This window comes from Ranitomeya variabilis, chromosome 2, assembly GCF_051348905.1.
Source record: "Ranitomeya variabilis isolate aRanVar5 chromosome 2, aRanVar5.hap1, whole genome shotgun sequence".
Lineage (NCBI taxonomy): Eukaryota > Metazoa > Chordata > Amphibia > Anura > Dendrobatidae > Ranitomeya > Ranitomeya variabilis.
Window position 1 is genome coordinate 358,226,438 of NC_135233.1, and position 26,008 is coordinate 358,252,445.

The 26,008-nt window shown below is 48.2% G+C and overlaps 1 protein-coding gene across 2 annotated transcripts in view; it reads right to left on the reverse strand.

Moving 5' to 3' along the window:
• LOC143805904 (cytochrome P450 2C8-like) overlaps positions 1–26,008 on the reverse strand; it is a 294,471-nt gene that overhangs the window by 81,077 nt on the left and 187,386 nt on the right. For both annotated transcript variants that reach the window (XM_077285658.1, XM_077285656.1), the window contains exon 6: positions 5,387–5,528. In XM_077285658.1, the coding sequence (XP_077141773.1) occupies positions 5,387–5,528 (142 nt within the window). The remainder of the gene's footprint in view (positions 1–5,386; positions 5,529–26,008) is intronic.

The window sequence follows — 26,008 nt, forward strand, 5'->3', positions numbered from 1 at the left end:
GTCTACTCCAGCTCAAGCTAAGTTCCTGCTTGTTCATCTGATACATATTGTTTTTCTTGCTAAGTTTTAGTCCAGCTTGCTATCATGAAATTATCTGGCTAGCTGGAACCTCTGGGGGTGCAGAGTGGCACCACCGCATCGTGAGTCGGTGCGGGGGTATTTCTTGCACACTCTGCGTGGTTTTTTGTAGCTTTTTGTGTTGACCGCAAAGATACCTTTTCTGTCCTCAAATCTGTTTAGTTAGACTGGCCTCTCTTTGCTAAAACCTATTTCATCCTGTGTTTGTGATTTCCTCTTATCTCACAGTCAATACCTGTGGGGGGCTGCTTTTACCTTTGTGGAAATTTCTCTGAGGCAAGTGAGGCTGTGTTTTCTTTCTTTAGGGGAAGTTAGCTCTTAGGCTGTGAAGAGGCATCTAGGCAGAGTCAGGCACGCTCCACGGCTATTTCTAGTTGTGTTGATAGGAGTAGGGTTTGCGGTCAGCAGAGTTCCCATTTCCCCAGAGCTCGTCCCGATTCCGTGTTTAACTATCAGGTCATTTCTGGTGCACCTAATCACCGGTTCCATAACAAATAAGCCACTTAGAATACCGGCACCTCCGGTGAGGAGATTGTATGTTTGCCTCCTTGACTGCGTGACCAGAAGCTGCTATTTGCTCAGCAGTTACTGTGTATTCCTGTGGAGTTTAACAGGACACAGTAATTTCTTTATAGCGACTCTGTGAAGCAACAGAGATCGCTTCTACCTCCATATAGTGCCGCCTTTTGCTAGCAGCAGGTTCTATTCCTGTACGGTGACCCCATGCTGCGAACGCACCAAATAACATCTCTATATTTACTCGGTGCATTCTGCCAGCCCTAACACGTGGTTCAAATCTCGCGCCAATTCGTGGCTGGACTGCACCTGTCGTTGATTGGCAGTGGCCAGCCAGGCGCTACCAATCAGTGAAGCGGTGTCTAAATCTGCACCAATATCGCTGATTGGTCGCGGCTGGCCCGGGCGCTACCAATCAGCAAAGTGTGGTTCAAATCCCGCGCCAATCAGTGAAGCCAGTGCCGGCTCCAGGTTTTGAGGGCCCCGGGCGAAAGAGTCTTAGTGGGCCCCCCTTTAACACATACCACAATTCATGATGCACAGATACAGCAGAGAAATATAGCACAGCCACATAGCATATAACAAAGCCCACATAGTATATAACACAGCTAATATAGCATATAGCACAACCACATAGCATATAACACAGCCACGCAGTATATAACACAACCACATAGTATACTGCACAGCCCACGTAGCATATGACACAGAGCACATAGTATATAGCACAGCCACGTAGTATGTAACACAGCCATGTAGTATATAGCAAAGCCATGTAGCATATAACACAGCCATGTAGCATATAACACAGCCCACATAGCATACAGCACAGCCACATAAGATATAACACAGCCACATAGTATATAACACAGCCATGTATTATATTGCATGGCCCACGTAGCATATAACACAGCCCACGTAGTATATAGCACAGCCATGTAGTATATATCACAGCCACTTAGTATATAGCACAATCATGTTGTATATAACAGCCCACATAGCATATAACACAGCCCACATAGCACATAGCACAGCCACCTAGTATATAGCACAGCCACATAGTATATAGCACAGCCACATAGTATATAGCACAGCTCACATAGTATATAACACAGCCCACGTAGTATATAACACAGCCCACATAGTATATAACACAGCCCATGTAGCATATAACACAGCCCATGTAGTATATAGCACAGCCCATGTAGTATATAGCACAGTCCACGCAGTATATAACACAGCCCACGTAGTATATAGTAGTGTGGGCACCATATCCCTGTTAAAATAATTAAAATAAAAAATAGTTATATACTCACCTTCCGGCGGCCCCCGGATCCAGCCCAGGCCTTTAGCGATGCTCCCGCCAGGTCCTTTCCCAGTGATGCTTTGTGGCAATAACCCGTGATGATGTAGCGGTCTCACGAGACCACTACGTCATCTGGGGTCATTACTGCAAAGCATTACTGGGACCGGAGCATCGCAAGGAGCGGGAAAAGCTGCCAGGGATGCAGGAGGGTGAGAATATCACGATTTTTTTTATTATTATTTTTAACATTATATCTTTTTACTATTGATGCTGCATAGGCAGCATCAATAGTAAAAAGTGAAGCGGTGTTTAAATCCCACCCCAATATCGCTGATCGGTCGCTGCCGGCCGGGCGCGACCAATCAGCGACATGGGATTTCAGTTACAGACAAACAGACGGAAATGGACCTTAGACGATTATATATATATAGATTGAGACATTTATACAATATCAAAAGAACCAACAGAATATGCCATAATGGGTATATGCATTGTGACAATACAGCATTTAATCTTAATTACCCAGACATAAATTCAATAATGCAGGAGTCATAAACTGTTATCTTTATGCTGACTTTTCTTGCACGTTGAATTAATATTTTTAACTTGATTAATGGTTATTTACCTTTTTTATCAGCTCCCACAGTTTATTGTACCGTTATCTTTGCAAAACATGGATGCAAGGTCACTGAACAATGATGTTTGCTAATATGTTGATTACACATTATACCAGGCCATGTAGTTTGTTGACTTGCAATCATTGAAGGGTAAACCATGAATAATCAAATTATGCGTGTTAGGGCTAGCGGAACGCACCAAATGAATATATAGATTTTATTATGATAGATGCGTTCGCAGCCCGGGGTCCACCGTGAGAACCTGATGCCAGCAAATAGCGGAACTAAATGGCGGTGTTAGCTAACTCTGTTACTTCACAGAGCAGCCGTGAACTCAAAGCACTGCGCCCTGTTAGACTCCACAGAGGCACAGGCTAACTGCCTAAACAAGAGCAGTCAGTGGTCATGCATGCACACGAAACTCCTCGCTGGAGGTGCCAGCATTCTAGGGGCCATGCGAGCCTTAAATAGTTGCAGCACGTACAGGACCTTCCAGAAAGGACCAATGAGAGGCTGCCACAGAGTGTGAGCACCTACAGGACCTTAGCTGCAGTGTCTGGTCATGTGACCCTCGATCTCCACTGAGAGATCTTACTCTGGGCATGCTCAGAACGATAAAAGCAGGATTTAGTCCCAGAAGCGTCTGCTCGCCGCTGCCTAGCACTGACTTCAATGGCAGAAGCAGGAAAAGCAGCACTAACTCTCTGTACAGAGTCAGACTGAGCGAGACGCTGGGACCGACGTTTCCACTGAGCAGGCTCCACTGCAGCAGGAGAAGAATGGGAGACCGCAGCGGAGATGGCCCGAGATTCACCCTGTGCAGAGACGGGAACTCGAACCCTAACAATGCGTGCTAACCTCATTACCACTTCAACTTGACCTGTGGATGATGGTATTAAGGATGATAGTTGTGAACTATAAAAAGGGGAGATGCCTGTATTACAAGACATCCAAGCAATCCAAAGAACCAGAGACTCTCTACAAAACCACACCGAGGAACACTCTACAAGACAGCAGCCATGACATCATGGCCCTATCACAACGGACACAGATTTGACATTCTACAGGATGCCAGCTTAGGGGACCAAGGCTCAGAATGAAAGAATACACATTTGCTCCATTGACCATCACTGAATCCATGGATACGTTTGGACCCACCGTAACCTGATTCTATGGAAATGTTCAGAGAAGCCAGGTTGTGATCCTCCCTCCTACATGGTGTTGTACCTCAAAGGACTGTCAGCTTCCTAAGCTTGTTTTTACGTCATTGCCTCCTCGCTGTTCCTGCCACAGGTGGGATAGTTGGCCCTGGAAGCTCTGAAATCACAGTTGTTTTTTTCCCTGTGAGTCAACTGAACGGTGAGCCTCTTTAATTTTGCAACATCTTGGGTATTTTGCTGGGACTGTTCTATGTGTTATTTGTCTGTTTTGTGGTTCAATAAAGTATTACCACACTGTTTTACCCTCACCCTGTGTTGTCTGAGTAGAATTATGCCCACGGTAAAAGGAGAGCGGGCATTCGTTGGGATCATACCTGGTCCATGTGGTTTTGACTAGCGGACTACAGCACTCGCTGACCCCCTGTGTATCCATATGTATGATAGATGCAAGTTCCACTTCCAGACTCCTACTGTACCTTTTAGGAGACTGGTGGGTTCTTCCCTCTTAATCAGTACTCCAGAGGGGAGAAGACCCTGCATGTGACTTTCTCCATTATAGACTGCCAGTTTAATATCATTGTTATACAACAGATTGGTAACTCCCATTATCTGAAATGGAGAGAGCCAGATTCATAGGCAGCTACTTCTAACTAATATACACCTTTATAAAGTGACAATTAGTGGTCAAGGGATGCCATTGTCCTAATATATGGGGGTCACAGATGGCTATAAAATACATAATTTGTACTTACTCATCCCTGCTCCCAAGCTGCTCCTCTTTGCTCTGATTTGACAGAAAACTATGCAGCCATATTGTTGGAGACCATCAGCAATGGCACCACAGACCACATTTTTCTCCCAGGCTGTGTTTTGTAGCTTATTAAATACATCCTTATGCTTCCAATTCCATAGAAATATTTTTTGTGGATTTAAATAAAATTCTTGAGATTAAATTTCTTGTGTTGTTTCATCACAAGCCATTTTATGCAAAAAGCATTGCAGACGGAGGCACAATATGGCGTCACACAGAGAGAAGGTTGAGGTTCGTGGTGCTGAAGCTGTCAGTACTTTGACAGCTCAGTGACCAGTCTAGTGCAGGGGTGTGCTGAGCTGTGGGCATTTAGATTGACAGCTTGGCTGTCCAGTCTGAGACTGGGAGCTGCTGGCTGTCTCTAGGTGTTCATTGTCCTAGGTGATTGTCCAGCTACTTAGCTTTGCTGTTAGTACCAGACCTCTGCCAAGCGTAGCTTTATCTAAGTGTGGTTGTTTTTTTCTGTGCTAGATGATCTTTCGTTGCCTAACCTTGGACCTTGCTATGACCATCCGTCTGTTTAACCCTTGTGTTCTGATCTCCTATCTTCTTGGTATTTTGACCTTGGTCCGTTACCTGACTATGCTTTTATCTCTTCCCTATGTTTACGATGTGTCCTCTTGGCTTTTGCCCTCAGACTCCTTGACTATCCCAACTCATCTCTTGTCTGTATGAAATGACTCAGTATCATATTTATGTTCTTCTATTAAGCAAATTAAATACAGATAACATTTTAATTTTCAATATGAAACTCCTAGGCTCCAATGCAAAATCTTTAACAAGATCACCAAGGCTACCATGTACCCTGATGGGCAATGCTAAAATTCTACCACTACTCGTGCCATGATGCTATGAGAGGACTTTATTAAATTATATAAAAATACATTAAAATTATTACCTTGTATTTCTGGATATTTCATGAGTATAAGAAAACCGTATCTCAAAGTCAAACTTGTTGTTTCTGTTCCAGCAAGGAATAAGTCTGCTATTGTTGCCTGTAGATTCTCCTCACAAAATTCTGTATCTTGATTCTTTTTTTCCTACAAAAAATAAATAAAACTCACCATTATTTTAAATATGAAAATTTATCAAAAGCCTTTAAGCTCTTTAAAGATGAAATAAGAGTCAAAACAAGAGCAATGAAAAGGAATGATTGATTTCAGAATTTTGCAGAAAGGGTTGATTCATAGTGAATATATTTTCTGTGAATCATGACACTAAAAAGCCTCTAATTGCCCAGAAAACATGTATATAAAACTGTGACATCTGATAGGACTGTATTGAACTGTAATTTGAGGTTTATAAAGCCTTAGTAGTGTCCAAGTGACCTCAACCTTTCTCTCTAGGAAAAAACAGATGGTAACCAGTAGTAACTAACTGCTGTATTTGAGTGATGTGTACCGGTCTAATTTTGGACTATTACAACAACAAAGTATACAAAATATTTTATTTTACAGTTCGCATATTAAAAGTGGATATATATCGAATTTTATCCCCTTCTTCCTTTTCAGGTTTTCGAAATTGGGAAAGTAGATCTCGTCTCTTCTGATTTTTGGCACGGGTCAATCCCCGTTTTATGCTCCTATTGCTGTACCCTCATGCACGAAATCTCTCCCCAAGGTCCACAGACTGTCTGTCAAACGCCTCCTCTGTAGAGCAAATTCTTCTCATCCTCAAGAATTGCCCAATCGGTATGGCCCCAATCGTGGAGCCGAGGTGAGATGATGAGGCATGGAGGAGTGCGTTGACAGATGTTTCTTTCCTAAACACATCCGGGTGTAAGTAGCCATCCTCCTGAACCAGCAGCAGAATATCCAAGAATGATATTTCTTTGCAGCTATAATTATAGGTGAGCCTGATGTTGAGGCTGTTGCGATTCAAATCCTGCATGAACAGCTTCAATTGTTCCGCCGAACCATGCCAAATAAACAGAATATTATCGATATACCGATACCACCCCAGAATCCACGAGGCGGAATGCATGCCCCCCTGAAATATGCCCCTCTCCCAAAAACCAAGGAAGAGGTTGGCATAGGAGGGCGCGCACGCCGCCCCCATAGCTGTTCCGCGGCTCTGGAGGTAGTATCGGTCCTTAAAAGTAAAAAAATTGTGTGTAAGGATGAAATGCAACAGCCTCAACACCAGGCCACAGGTCTCCGGTTCAATGCTGCTGGATCCAAGAAAGAAGTCCACCGCCTCCAAACCATCATCATGGCGGATGGAGGTATAAAGCGTCTCAACATCCGCCGTGACTAAAAGCATCTCTGACTCCAGTGTGAGGCCATCCAGTCTTCTCAGGACGTCCGTAGTGTCTCTGACATAGGAGGGTAGGGTTTCCACTTGTGATCTAAGGTAATGATCTATGAATTTGCATACAGGACCACACATCCCTCCCATGCCAGAGACAATCGGACGCCCTGGAGGGTTGACAGAATCCTTGTGGACCTTGGGGAGGAGATAAAAGGTAGGTACTACCGGATGTTTGACCACCAGTCCATCAAATGTTTTCTTGTTGATGGTCCCCTTATACAAAGCTTCCTCAAAAATCTCAACAAGCTCAGACATAAAATCAGAGAGGGGATTTTTAGTGAGTAACGTGTATGTTTCTCTATTTCGCAGTTGTTTAAAGGCCTCCCTTTCATACTTATCAGAAAGCCACACCACCACGTTTTCACCCTTGTCCGAAGGTTTAATTACCACATTTTCAAATGCCATAATCTCACGCAGGGCATTCCTCTGGCGCATAGTGAGATTATCCTTTTTGTTTTTATTATTAATATGCTTTAGATCTGCGGCAACCAGGTTTGTAAAGATTTCCACCTGTGGGCAGAGTGACAAGGGAGGAAACGTGGTGGACTTAGCAGAAATGGGTGGAGGGGGAATACCTGTAGATAGGCCTGTAGCCTCATTCTCCAACTCCTCCAATATGGAAATAGCTTCCTGTTCAGTGATATATGTACTCTCCGTTGCAGAACGGAAGTGAAGCTTTTTCAGGACAAGCTTTCGTGCAAAAAGGTGGAGGTCCTTTAGTGCTGTGAAGTAATCATAGTTATTACAGGGAGAAAACGATAAACCCAAACTCAACACTTCACATTGTGCCTCCGTAAGTGGAATTTGTGAGAGATTTATTACCTCTAGATTAGCATTTTTAGGTCTTTTCTCCTTCTGTGGAGATGTGGGGGTTTTCCTTTTATTTCCAAATCTAGTCACTTTTTACCACCGATCCTTCTGTATATCAACCTTCTCAGGTCCGTTTCTTCCCTTATCACTAACAGATGCCCTCTCATCCACTGATGAAACAGATGAGAAGGACACTGACCTTGCCCTTGATGTTAGTCTCCTATTGGTGGGGTTCGTCCTCCATCTATATACCCTGTTATTCTGGGCATCTGAAACGTCTCGTTGGTATTTTTTTGTTTTAGTGGCCACAATCTCCTTCTCCCATTTTTGAATTTCTGCGTCCAGATCGTTCTTAAACACAGTCTCATTCTCAGGAGTGAGCATGTTGTTAATCTCTTCCTGAATCTCACCCAGGTCTTTATCAATCCCACTCATAGTTAACTCATTATTTTTAATCAAAAGTGCCATGAAGCTTTTGGAGCATGTTGATGCGGCTTCCTCCCATTGATTTTTAAATGTATCGTCCTCTATAAAAAATGAAGGGAAGACCTGGACACGAAGTCCTCTGGGGATCAGACCACATGAAATATATCTTTCCAAAAAGGACTTGTTCCACCACAGGCGGGTCCTTTTTTGTAATAAATCTTTATATTTAGTAGTCAGGTCGGATAAATCTCTGGATCTGGAATCTAAAACTGTACCAGCACCACCGCTGAAAACCTTGTCCAGCTGTAAAAGCCACGTCTTTTCACGCGCTTTGAAGTCCATTTGATCAATGGAAACGGCTGTGAACCTGTGTAATCCTGTATGCAAATTCATAGATCATTACCTTAGATCACAAGTGGAAACCCTACCCTCCTATGTCAGAGACACTACGGACGTCCTGAGAAGATTGGATGGCCTCACACTGGAGTCAGAGATGCTTTTAGTCACGGCGGATGTTGAGACGCTTTATACCTCCATCCGCCATGATGATGGTTTGGAGGCGGTGGACTTCTTTCTTGGATCCAGCAGCATTGAACCGGAGACCTGTGGCCTGGTGTTGAGGCTGTTGCATTTCATCCTTACACACAATTTTTTTACTTTTAAGGACCGATACTACCTCCAGAGCCGCGGAACAGCTATGGGGGCAGCGTGCGCGCCCTCCTATGCCAACCTCTTCCTTGGTTTTTGGGAGAGGGGCATATTTCAGGGGGGCGTGCATTCCGCCTCGTGGATTCTGGGGTGGTATCGGTATATCGATGATATTCTGTTTATTTGGCATGGTTCGGCGGAACAATTGAAGCTGTTCATGCAGGATTTGAATTGCAACAGCCTCAACATCAGGCTCACCTATAATTATAGCTGCAAACAAATATCATTCTTGGATATTCTGCTGCTGGTTCAAGAGGATGGCTACTTACACACGGATGTGTTTAGGAAAGAAACATCTGTCAACTCACTCCTCCATGCCTCATCATCTCACCTCGGCTCCACGATTGGGGCCATACCGATTGGGCAATTCTTGAGGATGAGAAGAATTTGCTCTACAGAGGAGGCGTTTGACAGACAGTCTGTGGACCTTGGGGAGAGATTTTGTGCACGAGGGTACAGCAATAGGAGCATAAAACGGGGATTGACCCGTGCCAAAAATCAGAAGAGACGAGATTTACTTTCCCAATTGCGAAAACCTGAAAAGGAAGAAGGGGGTAAAATTCGATATATATCCACTTTTAATCACCGATGGGGAGTGATGAGAAAAATTCTTAGCAGACATTGGCCTATTTTGAAAACCGAACCCACACTTGCTAAATGTCTCTCGGATGAACCTCTCATGACAGCAAGGAGGGGGAAGAATCTGAGAGACATCTTGGTTAGGAGCCATTACGTAACTAAGGCCCCGGCTATTTTCGGAGCAGGTAAACGTAGGTGGGGATTCTATCCATGTGGAGATTGTCTAGCCTGCCGTAACCATATGAGGGCGGTGTCTTTCACCTCGGCTGACGGGAGTAAAGAATTTAAAATCACGGACTACATTAGCTGTAGTACTACATTTGTAGTATACCTGGCTAAATGCTCATGTGGCCTATTCTATGTGGGTCTCACTTCACGAGAACTCAGAATCAGGACACGTGAGCATATTAGAGACATAATGGTGGCAAATGAGGTGGAAGACATCGCCACTTTAAAAACCATACCACGCCATTTTAGGCTCCATCATGAGTGCAATCCAAAGGAATTAAAAATCTTTGGTATTGACCATGTGAGGTGTGGTATTAGAGGTGGGGATATGAAACGGACATTAGCACAATTGGAATGTCGCTGGATAGCTATTTTAGGCCCTATGTCCCCACACGGTTTAAACGAGCAATTGAGCTTTTCATCTTTCCTCTAGGTGTGGTCGGGTCGGTTCAAAGTCTCTGTGATCTTCTGGATTTTAATTTTGTGTGTTTTTATCTTCTTTTATGCAGTAATTTCGTCCTATTGGTTTACTGTTCCCATGTATCTACCCTTTGAGCGTTTGAGTTCTGTCGTGGCATTAAATGGCACTTCAAGCAAGACATCATATGAAAAAGGGGAAAAAAACTCTGCTGAAGACCTTCTGATTGAAGACGAGAGTATATTGTTGTATTTATCTCCCTGTTGTCTGGGTGTTTTTATATTTTGTCTATGTATATGTTTTTCATTTAGTGTGCACTAGTTTAATGGGATCTAGGTCCTAAATTATGTATACATGTTCATGTAATATTTTCCTTCATTAATATTTTATTATGTAATTCCGCTGATGTGAGTAGTCTATATTCTTTCACATTATAGTGAGGTTGAAGATATGGGTTCGCTTCTCCCTCCATTAGCACTTTACACTCACCGGCCACTTTATTAGGTACACCATGCTAGTAACGGGTTGGACCCCTTTTGCCTTCAGAACTGCCTCAATTCTTCGTGGCATAGATTCAACAAGGTGCTGGAAGCATTCCGCAGAGATTTTGGTCCATATTGACATGATAGCATCACACAGTTGCCGCAGATTTGTCGGCTGCACATCCCAAAGATGCTCCATACAAGGCAGGATGGATCCATGCTTTCATGTTGTTTACGCCAAATTCTGACCCTACCATCCGAATGTCGCAGCAGAAATCGAGACTCATCAGACCAAGCAACGTTTTTCCAATCTTCTACTGTCCAATTTCGATGAGCTTGTACAAATTGTAGCCCCAGTTTCCTGTTCTTAGCTGAAAGGAGTGGTACCCGGTGTGGTCTTCTGCTGCTGTAGCCCATCTGCCTCAAAGTTCGACGCAGTGTGCGTTCAGAGATGCTCTTAGGCCTACCTTGGTTGTAACGGGTGGCGATTTGAGTCACTGTTGCCTTTCTATCAGCTCGAACCAGTCTGCCCATTCTCCTCTGACCTCTGGCATCAACAAGGCATTTCCGCCCACAGAACTGCCGCTCACTGGATTTTTTTTCTTTTTCGGACCATTCTCTGTAAACCCTAGAGATGGTTGTGCGTGAAAATCCCAGTAGATCAGCAGTTTCTGAAATACTCAGACCAGCCCTTCTGGCACCAACAACCATGCCACGTTCAAAGGCACTCAAATCACCTTTCTTCCCCATACTGATGCTCGGTTTGAACTGCAGGAGATTGTCTTGACCATGTCTACATGCCTAAATGCACTGAGTTGCCGCCATGTGATTGGCTGATTAGAAATTAAGTGTTAACAAGAAGTTGGACAGGTGTATATCACACTTTGGCCAGTGAGTGTATATCACACTTTGTTAGTGTATGTGTGTTGACCCTCTTATCTAGCATTCTTATTTTTGTCTGTATGTAGTATTTATCAGGAGCAGCTATTAATATTTATAATATATATTTTTTTGCCACATCACTCTTGTGAGCGGTCTATAAATTGTGAGGCTGAAGATATGGGTTGTTTCCCCCTTCACTAGCACTTTATATCACATTTAGACAGTGTAAGGGTGTTTACCCCTTTTAGTCAGTGGTACTATTATAAGATTTTATGTAGTAGTCACCAGGAGCAGTTACTAAGGTATATATTTCTTTTATTTTTTTTATTTTTTTTTTTTTTGCACATTGTAGTGTGGCTGCAGTTGAGGGTTTCCCCTTTCCCCTATCAGCAATCCATACTGCACTTAGACACTTTATTTACGCTTACTTTTCTAGATAGCGTAACTTCACTTTATGATTGCACTTAATACTCACCAGCAGTAGTCTTCCCTTCTCCAAAATGGCGATAGCGGCGCGCGCGCATGCGCAGTGCGGCAGAAACCCGGTGTGCATCTCCTCCTGCCTCCAGGATGTGACGCGGCGGTTTAGTGACGTCACGAGGGATTTCCCTCTCCCCGCCCTGTCACAGGAAGAGCAGGAGCCGATGCACAAGAACGGGCCTGTGCGACGGTGCGCATGCGCCAATAATGGCGCCGATAATCAAACACAGGTGCACCCACGATATAAATAAACGCTCAAAGCACACACATTCACAGCCCCCCGAGGAAGCCCAACACGAAACGCGCGTCGGGGCTGCTGGAGACACACTACCGGCATTTACACATGGGTAAGATTAGCGGCACTTTCCTCCTCCTTCCCTCCCCTTCTCTAGAGTAGTGGTTTGGTAGGATGCTACAGAAGCAATCCCAGCATATATAGGGACTTAGCCACATACTTATTGGCATTTTGTTATGCACTAAGCACTTTTTAGGAGGAATCTGAAATTCAGCTGCTATATCCCATACTGCCACTATGGTAGTCTGTGTCTGCCTGTATTTGCACCATTTCTGTACCTTGTATTGTCAGCTTGTATGTATTTATTTAATCATTATTTAGTTTATGACTATTAATAAAATCGTGTTACAAATCTTACATTTGTGTATGGGACTATGTACTCCATAGTATGCTGTAGGTTAGATTGTCTCGGAGTGTCCTTGTTACAGGAATTTTTGTCCAATGTATAGGGTATATTTTCCCGGTACTTTTCTCTAAGTTATGTATCAGTGGTGCCTGTTCTTAGAAGGTCTGTGTGTGTGTGTGAGTGCAGCCCACTCTCTAGTCTGTGTGCAGCCATAGGCCATAGCTGGTTGTATTCAGTTCAGGGAGGGTGGTTCATTGCCTCATACTGTTCTATTTTTTTTTTTTAAGTAGTGTAGTCTGCTGCTCATTTTTTCTAATAATTCCTATTAGTGACTTTCCACCCGTATCCAGCTAACTTGTGGAAAAACGCTACATAGGATAAAGTAGAGGAGGTTTTTTGGGCCTTGCAGCGCCGTTTACGGCTGTCTGCACGGTCTCCGTGTGACTGCAGCTTGCCCTGTAGTCTGTGAGCAGCCATAGCCTGGTTGTATCCAGCTCAGGGTTCTTCACTGCGTCATACCGTAAAATCAATTTTCCTTTTGTTTTAAGTAGTGCAGGCTGCTGCATATTTTTTCAAAAAATTCCTATTAGTGTCTTTCCACCCGTATCCAGCTAACTTGTGGAAAAACACTACATAGGATAACGTAGAGGAGGGTTTTTGGGCCTTTCTGCGCCGTTTACGGCTGTCTGCACGGTCTCCGTGTGAGTGCAGCTCTCTCTGTTGTCAGTTCAGCCCCCCAAAAATAAATAAATAATAAAGTTCACCAAACACACCACTTTACATTTCTGTAGGCCACATTAGCTCATATTAAAGTCTAGTCCACACTTTAGAAAATTAGTGTTTCTTATACCTGTTAGGACTCGGAGCTGTTCAGGAATAAGCACACAAAGCCGTTAGTACTTTTCTGCTTATCTTTATCAGTCAACCAAGATGAAGAAGGCAAGGAGTAAGGCACGTGGGCGTGGGCACGGAGCAGGGAGAGGACGTGGGGATTCTGTGCCTGCTGCGGGCACCGGTGACTCCTCAGCACCCAGTTTCACCAGGGAACAGTCCTTCATGCGCAGCTTTGTCGCAGAGCGCCGTACACCGCTGCTGCGTGAAGAACAAATTGAAGCCGTTGTCGGATGGATGGCAGCTAACGCATCGACTTCAATTAGTGCCACATCCTCTCAGACACAGAGCACTGGAGAGCACCCATCTGTCTCTTCACCACCTGCCAAATTGTCCAGGCAGACAGAGAGCCCAGGACAGGAGCCGTCTCTACTTCTGTTCTCTGAATCTCTTGGCTTGGAAACAGGGGGCCAGCCAAGCAGCATTGGAGAAATGGAAGAAGAGGCAGGGTGCAGTGATGCCCAACAGCTTTTTCTCTCTTCCTCTGAAGAGGCGGGTGGGCCAGTGCCTCCGGTCACCACATCGCAGGACGCATCCGCTGATGACACTCAGCTGCCACTTTCTGGTGCGTGCTCTGCTGCTGAGACTACCCAGGAGGAGCAGTTGATGGCAGAGGGTAGTGTAGATGATGAGGACCTTGATCCATCTTGACGTGAGGGACAGGAAGGTGGTGGGAGCAGCTCTGAGGAAGAGATTCCCCGAACGGGCCAAAGAGGGAGAGGGAGGGGGAAGACTGCAGATCCTGCAGCCTCCACTTTGGCACCCGTTAGGAGCATGTCTCTTCCAAAAGCCAAAAAGTGCGCTCCCAAGACTTGCAGTGCCTGGTCCTTTTTTGACACAGTTGCAGATGACATTTGCTATGTCAAATGCAAGGTGTGTCATTACAAAGTCAAAAGAGGTCGAAATGTCAGCAACCTCAATACCTCCAACATGAGGAAACATGTGCGCACCAGGCATGCGGCGGAGTTAGAAAAACACACTGAAGAGCTAGGCCAACCAACAGTGGCAGCTACCACCTCTTCAGCTCGTGTTGCCTTTTCCTCCAGCTCACACGCAGCTGGTTCGGCTTCCTCCCAGGATCGCCGTGGAAGAACCTCTGGCCCTGTTGTCCAGAGACCCACTGTAATTCCACCCGCAGCACCATGTTCCCAGTCATCCACACACTCCCAGCCCAGTCTACAGCCATCGGTAGTACAGGCATGGGAGAAAAGGCGGCCTTTCTCGTCAAACCACCCACGAGCACAGGCTCTGACTGCAGGCATTGCCAAACTTCTGTCACTGGAAATGCTGTCATTCAGGCTGGTGGAGACTGACAGCTTCCGTGACTTGATGTCATAGGCAGTCCCACAGTACAATGTGCCCAGCCGCTTTTACTTCAGCAGGCAAGCTGTCCCTGCCCTGCACAAGCATGTGGAGGGACACATAAAACACGCGCTACTGAACAACGTCAGTAGCAAGGTCCACCTCACCACCGATGCGTGGACCAGTCAACATGGACAGGGGCGATACCTTTCCCTCACTGCCCATTGGGTTAATGTTGTTGAGCCGGGTACAGATCGTGCGAGTGGCGCAGGACGTGTCCTGCCCACTCCAAGGATTGCAGGAATCCATTCTGTACGCATTGACTCCTCCTCTTACACCAGTTCCTCAGAATCATTGCTGCAGGAGCCGTCACAGTCCACCTCCACATGGACCCGTGATGAACGTTTACCTGTTACGACCGACATGAGCACAGCCGTGGCCAAACGTCAACAGGCCGTCTTGAAATTAATTTCTTTGGGGAATCGAAGCCACACAGCGCAGGAGCTCTGAAATGCCATCAAGCAGGAGAGCGATGTGTGGTTTGTGCCAGCGAATCTCCAGCCAGGCATGGTAGTGTGTGATAATGGCCGAAATCTGGTGGCAGCTCTGGGCCTCGGCAACCTCACTCACATCCCATGTCTGGCACATGTGCTCAATTTGGTCGTGCAGAGTTTTTTGAGGGACTATCCGGATCTTGATGCACTGCTGCATAAGGTTCGCCTAGAGAGTGCTCACTTGCGGCGTTCCAGCACGGCAAAATCGCGCATTGTGGCCCTGCAGCACCGACACCGCCTGCCGGAACATCGCATCATATGTGACCTACCTACCAGGTGGAATTCCACGTTACATATGTTGGAGTGGTTGTGTGAGCAGCAGCAAGCTGTAATGGAGTACCAGCTGCATCAGGCACAAAGAAGTCGCACTCCGCGCCGTTCAGACTTCACAACCACAGAGTGGGCCACTATGAAGGACATCTGCCAGGTTTTGCGTCCCTTCGATTATTCCACGCGGATGGCGAGTGCAGATGATGCCCTAGTCAGCATGACTGTCCCCCTTATCTGCCTGCTGGAAAAATCACTGCAAGCGCTAATGGATGATGTTGTGGAAGAGGTGGAGGATGAGGATTCACCATTTCCATCATCTTCTGGACAGTCAGCACCATGTGGTTCCTCACAAACGCGTAGGCAGGGGACACTTTGTGAGGAGGATGAGGAGGAGTCAATGGAGGAGGAAGACATCCGTCCAGAGGAGGGAGTTACACAATTGTCCAGTACTCAGTGTGTACAGCGAGGGTGGGGTGATGACGAGCGGGCAGAGATCACGCCTCCAGCAGGGGACAGCGTTTCTTGGTCAGTTGGCAGTCTGCAGCACATGGTGGATTACATGCTGCAGTGCCTGAGAAACGACCGCCGCATCGCCCACATTCTCAACATGTCTGATTATTGGGTGTTCACCCTCCTCGATCCTCGCTACCGGGACAAAGTAGAAAGCCTCATCACACCGTTGAACCGGGAGCGAAAAATGCGGGAGTACCAAGACACACTGGTGAATTCCATCATCTTCTCCATTCCAACTGAGAGAAGTGCTGCTAGTGCATTACAAAGCAGCTCAGTGCGTCCAGGCAGTGGAGGAGGCTCTGCACAAAGAGGGAGCAGAAGCAGTGCCTCTGCCCAAGGCAAGACCAGTATGGCCCAACCGTGGCACAGTTTTGTGTGCCCGCCACAAAAGTCTACACCATCACAGACGGCTCCAGTCAGCAGGAGGCAATGGTTTCGTCAGATGGTGACAGACTACATGTCTTGCCCTCTTGCTGTACTCCCAGACGGCTCTTCCCCTTTCAAGTTTTGGGTCTCAAAGCTGGATACATGTCCAGAGCTAAGCCAGTATGCATTGGAGGTGCTGGTTTGCCCTGCGGCTAGTGTATTATCGGAACGCGTCTTTAGTGCTGCAGGTGGTGTACTAACTGACCGTCGCATGCGACTATCCTCCGATAATGTTGACCGGCTTACTTTCCTGAAAATGAACAAGGCCTAGATCTCGCAGGAATTTGCCACTCCTCTTCCTGATTAAATAATTAGGTGACTGTCTACAGTATCCAGGTCTCCTGTTGTGTTCATCTTTCTACCACCTGAACTTAAATTCCTGGGCTCCAACACCGCCAGTTGAGGCTCAGAAGTGCCGTCTGCACAGTCAAAACATACGACCCAGTGTTATTGGGTTTCAGTAACGTCAGCTGATCCCCAGCTGTGTAGCCGGCAATGTGTCCTTCGACCGCGACGCTGACACAACAACTTAAATGTAAGGGAACCTGTCCCCCCCCAAGGCGTTTGTTACTGAAAGAGCCACCTTGTGCAGCAGTAATGCTGCACAAGGAAAAGGTAGCTATTTTTGTTTTGCTCCTTGCACGCGCAGAACTTAACACTTATAAAATGTGTCCACTGATACCGTAAAACTGTCCCGGAGGTGGGACTTTCCTTCGTAATGTGACGCAGCACAGCCGTCATTCTTACCCCCCGGTGACGTGTGCCGGCTCCTCAGCGTTGTTTGATTCTGTCTCGAAGCCTGCGCTGTTATGTTATCCCTTGGCCAGGCACACTTAGCGCTGCCCGTCTTCTGACATTGGTGTCAGGCTGGCTGCGCCTGTGCGGCCGCGCTGGCCGAGATCCCGCCTCGCAGTGTCTTCTGATTTAATCCCACTGCAGGCCTGAGATCCATGGACATGCGCAGTGCATATCTGAACCTCCGCCTCTCACTCATCTCCCTACACCTTCTTCAGACTGTGCGCCGTCAGCTGATCCCTAATAGCATGCCACGGCCGTGACGCCGCACAGTCTGAAGAAGCCGTAGGGAGGGGAGTGAGAGGCGAGGATATGCACTGCGCATGGCCACGGATCCCAGGCCCGCAGTTGGATTACATTAGATGACACTGCGAGGCAGGCTCTCGGCCAGTGCGTCCACACAGGCGCAGCCAGACTGACACCAAATGATGTCAGAAGATGGGCAGCGCTAAGTGTGCCTGGCCAAGGGATAACATAACAGCGCACGCTCCGGGACAGAATCAAACAACGCTGAGGAGCCAACGCACGGCGCCAAGGGGGTAGGAATGACGGCTGTGCTGCGTCATATTACGAAGGAAAGTCCCACCTCCGGGACACTCTCACGGTATCAGGGTACACATTTTATAATATGTGTTTAGTTCTGTGTTTGCAAGGAGCATAATGAAAAGAGCCACCTTTTCCTTTTGCATCCTTTGTGCTGCACAAGCTGGCTCTTTCAGCTACAAACGCCTTGGGGGGGGGTTAAAGGTTCCCTTTCGACTTTCTCCAATCGGGCTTCGGCCTACACTGTGTTCCTCTGCTCCTCCTGCTGTCCCTGGGCTCCAACACCGCTAGTTGTTGTCCGGAAGTGCTGTCCGCACAGTCAACAGTCGCTCCTCTGTTATTGGGGTTCAGTAACGTCAGCTGTTCCCCAGGTGTGTGTGTGGCAATCCCTCCTATCTCCTCCACCTCCTCCTCCTCATCCTGCTGTCCCTGGGCTCCAACACTGCTAGTTGTTGTCTGGAAGTGCTGTCCGCACAGTCAACAGTCGCTCCTCTGTTATTGGGGTTCAGTAACGTCAACTGTTCCCCAGCTGTGTGTGTGGCAATCCCTCCTATCTCCTCCACCTCCTCCTCCTCATCCTGCTGTCCCTGGGCTCCAACACCGCTAGTTGTTGTATGGAAGTGCTGTCCGCACAGTCAACAGTCGCTCCTCTGTTATTGGGGTTCAGTAACGTCAGCTGTTCCCCAGCTGTGTGTGTGGCAATCCCTCCTATCTCCTCCACCTCCTCCTCCTGCTGTCCCTGGGCTCCAACACCGCTAGTTGCTGTCCGGAAGTGCTGTCCGCACAGTCAACAGTCGCTCCTCTGTTATTGGGGTTAAGCAACGTCAGCTGTTCCCCAGCTGTGTGTGTGGCAATCCCTCCTATCTCCTTCACCTCCTCCTCCTGCTGTCCCTGGGCTCCAACACCGCTAGTTGCTGTCCGGAAGTGCTGTCCGCACAGTCAACAGTCGCTCCTCTGTTATTGGGGTTCAGTAACGTCAGCTGTTCCCCAGCTGTGTGTGTGGCAATCCCTCCTATCTCCTCCACCTCCTCCTCCTCATCCTGCTGTCCCTGGGCTCCAACACTGCTAGTTGTTGTCCAGAAGTGCTGTCCGCACAGAGCCAAACACATCGCCAATGTGTTAGTGGGGTTCAGTAATGCCTGCTGCTCCCCTGCTGTGTAGCCGGCAACGTGTCCTGCAACAGCCACGCAGACACAACAACTTAAATTTAAGGGAACCTGAAAGCCACCCCCCCCCAGGCGTTTGTTACTGAAAGAGCCACCTTGTGCAGCAGTAATAATGATGCAAAAGGAAAAAGTGGCTCTTTTTGTGGTGCTCCTTGCACACTCTGAACTTGACACTTATGAAATGTGTCCCCTCACACCGTTAAACCGTCCGGTCGGAGGGACTTTCCTTTGTCATGTGACGCAGCACAGCTGTCATTCTTACCCCCTTGGCGCCGTGCGCCGCCTCCTCAGCGTTGTTTGAATCTGTCCCGGAGCCTGCGCTGTTATGTTAGCCCTTGTCCATGCACACATTTTGCGCTGCCCATCTTCTGACATCATTTGGTGTCAGGCTGGCTGCGCCTGTGCGGCCGCGCTGGACGAGATCCCGCCTCGTAGTGTCTTCTGATTTAATCCCACTGCGGGCCTGTGATCCATGGACATGCGCAGTGCATATCTTAACCTCCGCCTCTCTCTCATCTCCCTCAGCCTTCTTCAGACTGTGCGCCGTCAGCTGATCCCTAATAGCATGCCACGGCCATGACGCCGCACAGTCTGAAGAAGATGGAAGGAGGGGAGTGAGAGGCAAGGATATGCACTGTGCATGCCCATGGATCACAGGTCCGCAGAGTGATTACATTAGATGACACAGCGAGGCGGGATCTTGGCCAGCGCAGCCGCACAGGCACAGCCAGCCTGACACCAAATGATGTCAGAAGATGGGCAGCGCAAAATGTGTGCATGGACAAGGGCTAACATAACAGCGCAGGCTCCGGGACAGATTCAAACAACGCTGAGGAGGCGGCGCACGGCGCCAAGGGGGTAAGAATGACAGCTGTGCTGCGTCACATGACAAAGGAAAGTCCCTCCGACCGGACGGTTTAACGGTGTGAGGGGACACATTTCATAAGTGTCAAGTTCAGCGTTTGCAAGGACCATAATTAAAAGAGCTAAGTTTACCTTTTCCAGCATTAGTGCTGTACAATATGGCTCTTTCAGCTACAAACCCCTGGGGGGGGTTAAAGGTTCCCTTTCAACTTGCTCCAGTGCAGGCTTCGGCCTACACTATGCTCCTCCTGCTGACCCTGGGCTCTAACACCGCCAGTTGGCGCCCAGATGTGCTAGCTGCACAGAGAAAAACACCAGCCAATGTGTCAGTGGGGTTCAGCAACGCCAGCTGTACCCCTGCTGTGTAGCCGGCAATGTGTCCTGCAACAGCCACGCAGACACAACAGACCTAAAGCTGCCGCCAGTGCAGGCTTCGGCCTACACTCTGCTCCCTCTACTCCTCCTGCTGACCCTGGGCTCTAACACCGCCAGTTGGGGCCCAGAAGTGCTGGCTGCACAGAGCCAAACACACGCCACTCTGTCAGTGGGGTTCAGCACCGCCAGCTGTTCCCCTGCTGTGTAGCCGGCATCGTGTCCTGCAACAGCCACGCAGACACAAGAACTGAAATTGAAGGGAACCTGTCCCCCTTCCCCCAGGTGTTTGTATGTTTTACAGCCACCTTGTACAGCAGTAATGCTGCATGTGTGCAAGGTGGCTCATTAACTTATTCTCCTTGCACACGTGGAACAGAACACGTCTACAATGTGTCCCCTGAGACCATTAAAATGTCCCTGAGGTGTGACTTTCCTTTGTAATGACACGCAACAACCCCCTTGGTAGCACAGCCCTTCTTCTGACATCATTGTTTGGCTGGCTGCGCCTCTGCGGCCGCCCTGCCCGACACAACGCCCCTCGATGTCTTATTTATTTTGACTGCGAGGGTGTGATTGACGGGCATGAGCAGTGCATATCTTCGCCAGGCTGTCACTCTGCTCCTTCCGCCTTCTTCAGACTGTGTTGCTTCATGACCGTGGCATGCGATAAGGGATCAGCTGATGCCGCACAGTCTGTAGCAGGTGTAAGGACACGAGCGAGAGGCGAACATATGTACTGCGCCAGGCCACGAATCCCAGCCCCGCAGTGTGAAACACTGTAAAAACACTGTAAAGACACTGCGGGGCTGGGATTCATGGGCATCGCGAAACGCACCAGCCGACATGAAATGATGTCAGAAGACGGGCAGCGCATGGCCAAGGGATAACGCAACAACGCAGACTCCTGTACAGCAAAATGCGATGCTCAGGAGGCCGCGCCAAGCACCAAGGTGGTATTTTTGCCAGCTGTGCTGCATCTCATTACGAAGGGAACTCCCGCCTCCAAGACAGATTGACTGTATAAGGGCCAAAATGTTGTACGTGTTTCATTCAGCTTGTGCAAAGAACAAAATTAAAAGAGCAACCTTTGACTTGTGCAGCACTACTGCTGCATAAGCTGTGGCTCTTGTAGTTTGTAACACCTGAGGGGGGGTTAAAGGTTACCTTTAAAATCGGTTCAATTAGGCTTCGGCCTACACTCTGCTCCACCTGCAGAGCCCGGCCTCCAACACCGCTAGTTACTGTCCGGAAGTGCTGGCTGCACAGAGCAAAACACACGCCACTCTGTCAGTGGGGTTCAGCACCGCCAGCTGTTCCCCTGCTGTGTAGCCGGCATCGTGTCCTGCAACAGCCACGCAGACACAAAGCTGCCACCAGTGCAGGCTTCAGCCTACACTCCGCTCCCTCTCCTCCTCCTGCTGGCCCTGGGCTCAAACAACGCCAGTTGGGGCCCAGAAGTGCTGGCTGCACAGAGCCAAACACCTCGCCAATGTGTCAGTGGGGTTCAGCACCGCCAGCTGTTCCCCTGCTGTGTAGCCGGCATCGTGTCCTGCAACAGCCACGCAGACAGAAGAACTGAAATTGAAGGGAACCTGTCCCCCCTCCCCCAGGCGTTTGTATGTTTCAAAGCCACCTTGTACAGCAGTAATGCTGCATGTGTGCAAGGTGGCTCAGAAACTTATTCCCCTTGCACACATGGAACTGAACATGTCTAAAATGTGTCCTCTGTGACCATTAAACCGTCCCTGAGGTGTGACTTTCCTTTGTAATGACACGCTGCAACCCCCTTGGTAGCGCTGCCCGTCTTCTGGCATCATTGTTTGGCTGGCTGCGCCTCTGCGGCCGCCCTGGCCCACACAACGCCCCTCGGTGTCTTATTTATTTTGACTGCGAGGGTGTGATTGATGGGCATGAGCAGTGCATATGTTCGCCTGTCCCTCATCTCCTTCGGCCTTCTTCAGACTGTGCGGCTTCATGGCCGTGGCATGCGACAAGGGATCAGCTGACGCCGCACAGTCTGAAGCAGGTGTAAGGACCCGAGTGTGAGAGGCAAACATATGTACTGCGCCAGGCCATGAATCCCAGCCCCGCAGTGTTTTAACAATGTAAAGACACTGCGGGGCTGGGATTCATGGTCATCGCGAACCGCACCGGCCAACATTAAATGATGTCAGAAGATGGGCAGCGCTAACAGTGCAAGGCCAAGGGATAACACGACAGCGCAGACTCCTGTGCAGCAAATAACAACGCTCAGGAGGCCGCGCCCAGCACCAAGGTGGGATTTTTGACAGCTGTGCTGCGTCTCATTAAAAAGGGAACTCACGCCTCCAAAACAGTTTGACTGCTTAAGGGCCTAAATGTTATACGTGTTTCTTTCTGCGTATGCAAGGAGCAAAATTAAAAGAGCAACCTTTGACTTGTGCAGCATTACTGCTGCCCAAGCTGTGGCTCTTGTAGTTTGTAACCCCTGAGGGGGGGTTAAAGGTTACCTTTAAACTCGGTTCAATTAGGCTTCGGCCTACACTCTGCTCCCTCTACTCCTCCTGCTGACCCTGGGCTCCAACAACGCTAGTTGCTGTCCGGAAGTGCTGGCTGCACAGAGCAAAACACCCGCCACTCTGTCAGTGGGGTTCAGCACCGCCAGCTGTTCCCCTGCTGTGTAGCCGGCAATGTGTCCTGCAAACGCCACGCAGACACAACAGACCCAAAGCTGACGCCAGTGCAGGCTTCGGCCTACACTCTGCTCCCCCTGCTGACCCTTTGCTCCAACACTGCTAGTTGGGGCTCTAGGAAGACAAGCTTGAATAGGTCCCCATCCTGGTTCCAGCACCGTCAGCTGGTTCCGGGCAGAGCCTTTGGCTTAGGTGCCTCCTTCTGGGTATCCGAGTTCCACCAACGTCAGGTGGTCCTTGGTAGTGCTTTCAGGCACGGGTACCTCCTGCTTAGTAACCGGGTTCCAGTAACATCAGCTGGTCCTCGGTAGTTCCATTGGCTCTTGGACCTTCAGCTACCCATCCGGGTTCCAGTACCGTCAGCTGGTTCTCGGCAGTGTCTTTTGCTCTTGTACCTTCTGCTCCCCATCCTGGTTCCAGTACCATCAGCTGGTTCCGGGCAGAGCCTTTGGCTTAGGTGCCTCCCTCTGGGTATCCGAGTTCCACCAACGTCAGGTGGTCCTTGGTAGTGCTTTCAGGCACGGTTACCTCCTGCTTAGTAACCGGGTTCCAGTAACGTCAGCTGGTCCTCGGTAGTTCCATTGGCTCTTGGACATTCAGCTACCCATCCGGGTTCCAGTACCGTCAGCTGGTTCTCGGCAGTGTCTTTTGCTCTTGTACTTTCTGCTCCCCATCCTAGTTCCAGTACCGTCAGCTGGTTCCGGGCAGTGCCTTTGGCTTAGGTGCCTCCCTCTGGGTATCTGAGTTCCACCAACGTCAGGTGGTCCTTGGTAGTGCTTTCAGGCACGGGTACCTCCTGCTTAGTAACCGGGTTCCAGTAACGTCAGCTGGTCCTCGGTAGTTCCATTGGCTCTTGGACATTCGGGTAGCCATCCGAGTTCCAGTTCCATCAGCTGTTTCTTGGCATTTTCTCAGCCTTCTTGTACCTTCTGCTACATTTCCAAGTTCCAAGTTCAAAAGACTAAAGACGATGACCCGGAAGACCACCCCTAAGATGACGACGACACCAGAGACGACAACCACTGAGATGACAACGACCCTGGAGACGATGACCCTGAAGACCACCCCGATGACGACGACCCCGGAGACGATGACCCTGGAGACGACGACGACCTGGAAGACCGAGAAGCAGAAGAACAAGAGGCTGCAGAACAAAGAGCAGAAGAACATTAAGCATAAGACTAAATATCAGAGCAAAAGATATTATCTAAATTATAAGCAGAAGAAGACTAAGCAGTGTATGGGGGTGAGTCCGTTCCTCCTCGTGGTGCCCCTGGATAAAGTCTGATGCTGCAGGCCAAACTGAACGCGGACAAATGTAACTGTTTTGTGACAGGCAGAACAGTAGGTGTAATCTTCAAACTTTTATAGATAACAACTACGGGAATGCCTGTCACAAATAAGAATATGATGAAGAAGTTGAATATGAAGCAGATAATAGTAAAATAAAAAGAATATGAACAATGTAACAAAAAAAATAATAGGTAGAAGATGAAGAAGAAGATGAATAAGGTGAAGAAGTTGATGTCAAAGAAGCTGATGATGAGGATAATGAAGAAGAAAGTGTGGGAGAAGTAAAAATGAAGGTGAAGGGCGTGGAAGTAGTGAAACATCAATATCTGACAAAATAAAAAAAAAAATAACATAGTCAAAATCTTTCTAACGCTGAACGTCATAAAAAAAAAAAAAAATCCTGCTATTCTATTTGATTGGGCTAAACCTCTGTGCCTTTAATGTCTCCACCACCTCCCCCAATACATCCTACATTATTCTTAGTTGTTTTCCTTCATGTAGAATGAACCTACAAGGAAAGAAAGGGTTTATTTTAATTCCGATATTTTCGTCCCATTGACTTGCATTGGGATCGGGTATCGGTATCGGATTAGATCCGATACTTTGACGGTATCGGCCGATACTTTCCGATACTGATACTTTCCGATATCGGAAGGTATTGCTCAACACTATTCACTATATATCACTAGCACTGCAAATCACACTTTTAATATACCGTATATACTAGTGTATAAGCTGAGTTTTTCAGGACATTTTTTGTGAAGAAAACGCCCCTCTCAGCTTATACACAAGTCACGGTACAGAAAGCCGGTGGGGGAAAGGGGGGCAGCGGAGCAGCGGGTTCCAGGAGCGGGCGCACACATCATACTCACCTACCTGCATGCCCTCGGTGCTGGCACTGCATCTCTTCCAGCCACCCGCGCCTGTCTGCAGCTCTACCAGTGCTCAGCAGTCACGTGGTACCACTCATTAAGGCGATGAATATGGACGTTTCTCCATTCCCATAGGCATGGAGCGCATATTCATCACCTTAATGAGCGGTACTACGTGACCGCTGAGCACAGGAAGAGCTGCAGGCAGGCACTGGCGGCCAGAATTAGATTGCCAGCAGTGCCAGCACCCAGGGCGCGCAGGTATGTGAGTATGAAGTTTTTTTTTTGTTTTTTTTTCAATAGGAAACATGCAAACAAGGATAGGGAATAAGGAGGCATGCATACAGGGACGGAATGGGGGAGGCATGCATACAGAGACAGAATGAAGGGAGGCATTTATACCTGAACAGGGAAAGGGGAGGCATTCATACAAAGATGGAACGTGGGAGGCATGCATACAGGGACTGAATAGGGAAGGCATGCATACAGGGACTGAATAGGGGAGGCATGCATACAGGGACTGAATGGGGGAGGCATGCATACAGAGACAGAATGGGAAAGGAATGCATACAGGGAAGGAATGGGGGAGGCATGCATACAGGGACTCAACGGGGAGGCATGCATACAGAGACAGAACGAAGGGAGGCATTTATACCTGAACAGGGAAAGGGGAGGCATTCAAACAGAGATGGAACGTGGGAGGCATGCATACAGGGACTGAATTGGGAAGGCATGCATACAGGGACTGAATGGGGGAGGCATGCATACAGGGACTGAAAGGGGGAGGCATGCATACAGGGACTGAATGGGAAAGGCATGCACACAGGGAAGGAATGGGGGAGGCATGCATACAGGGACTGAATGTGAGAGGCATGCATACAGGGAAGGAATGGGGGAGGCATGCATACAGGGACTGAATGGGGGAGGCATGCATACAGGGACTGAATGGGAAAGGCATGCACACAGGGAAGGAATGGGGGAGGCATGCATACAGGGACTGAACAGGGGAGGCATGCATGC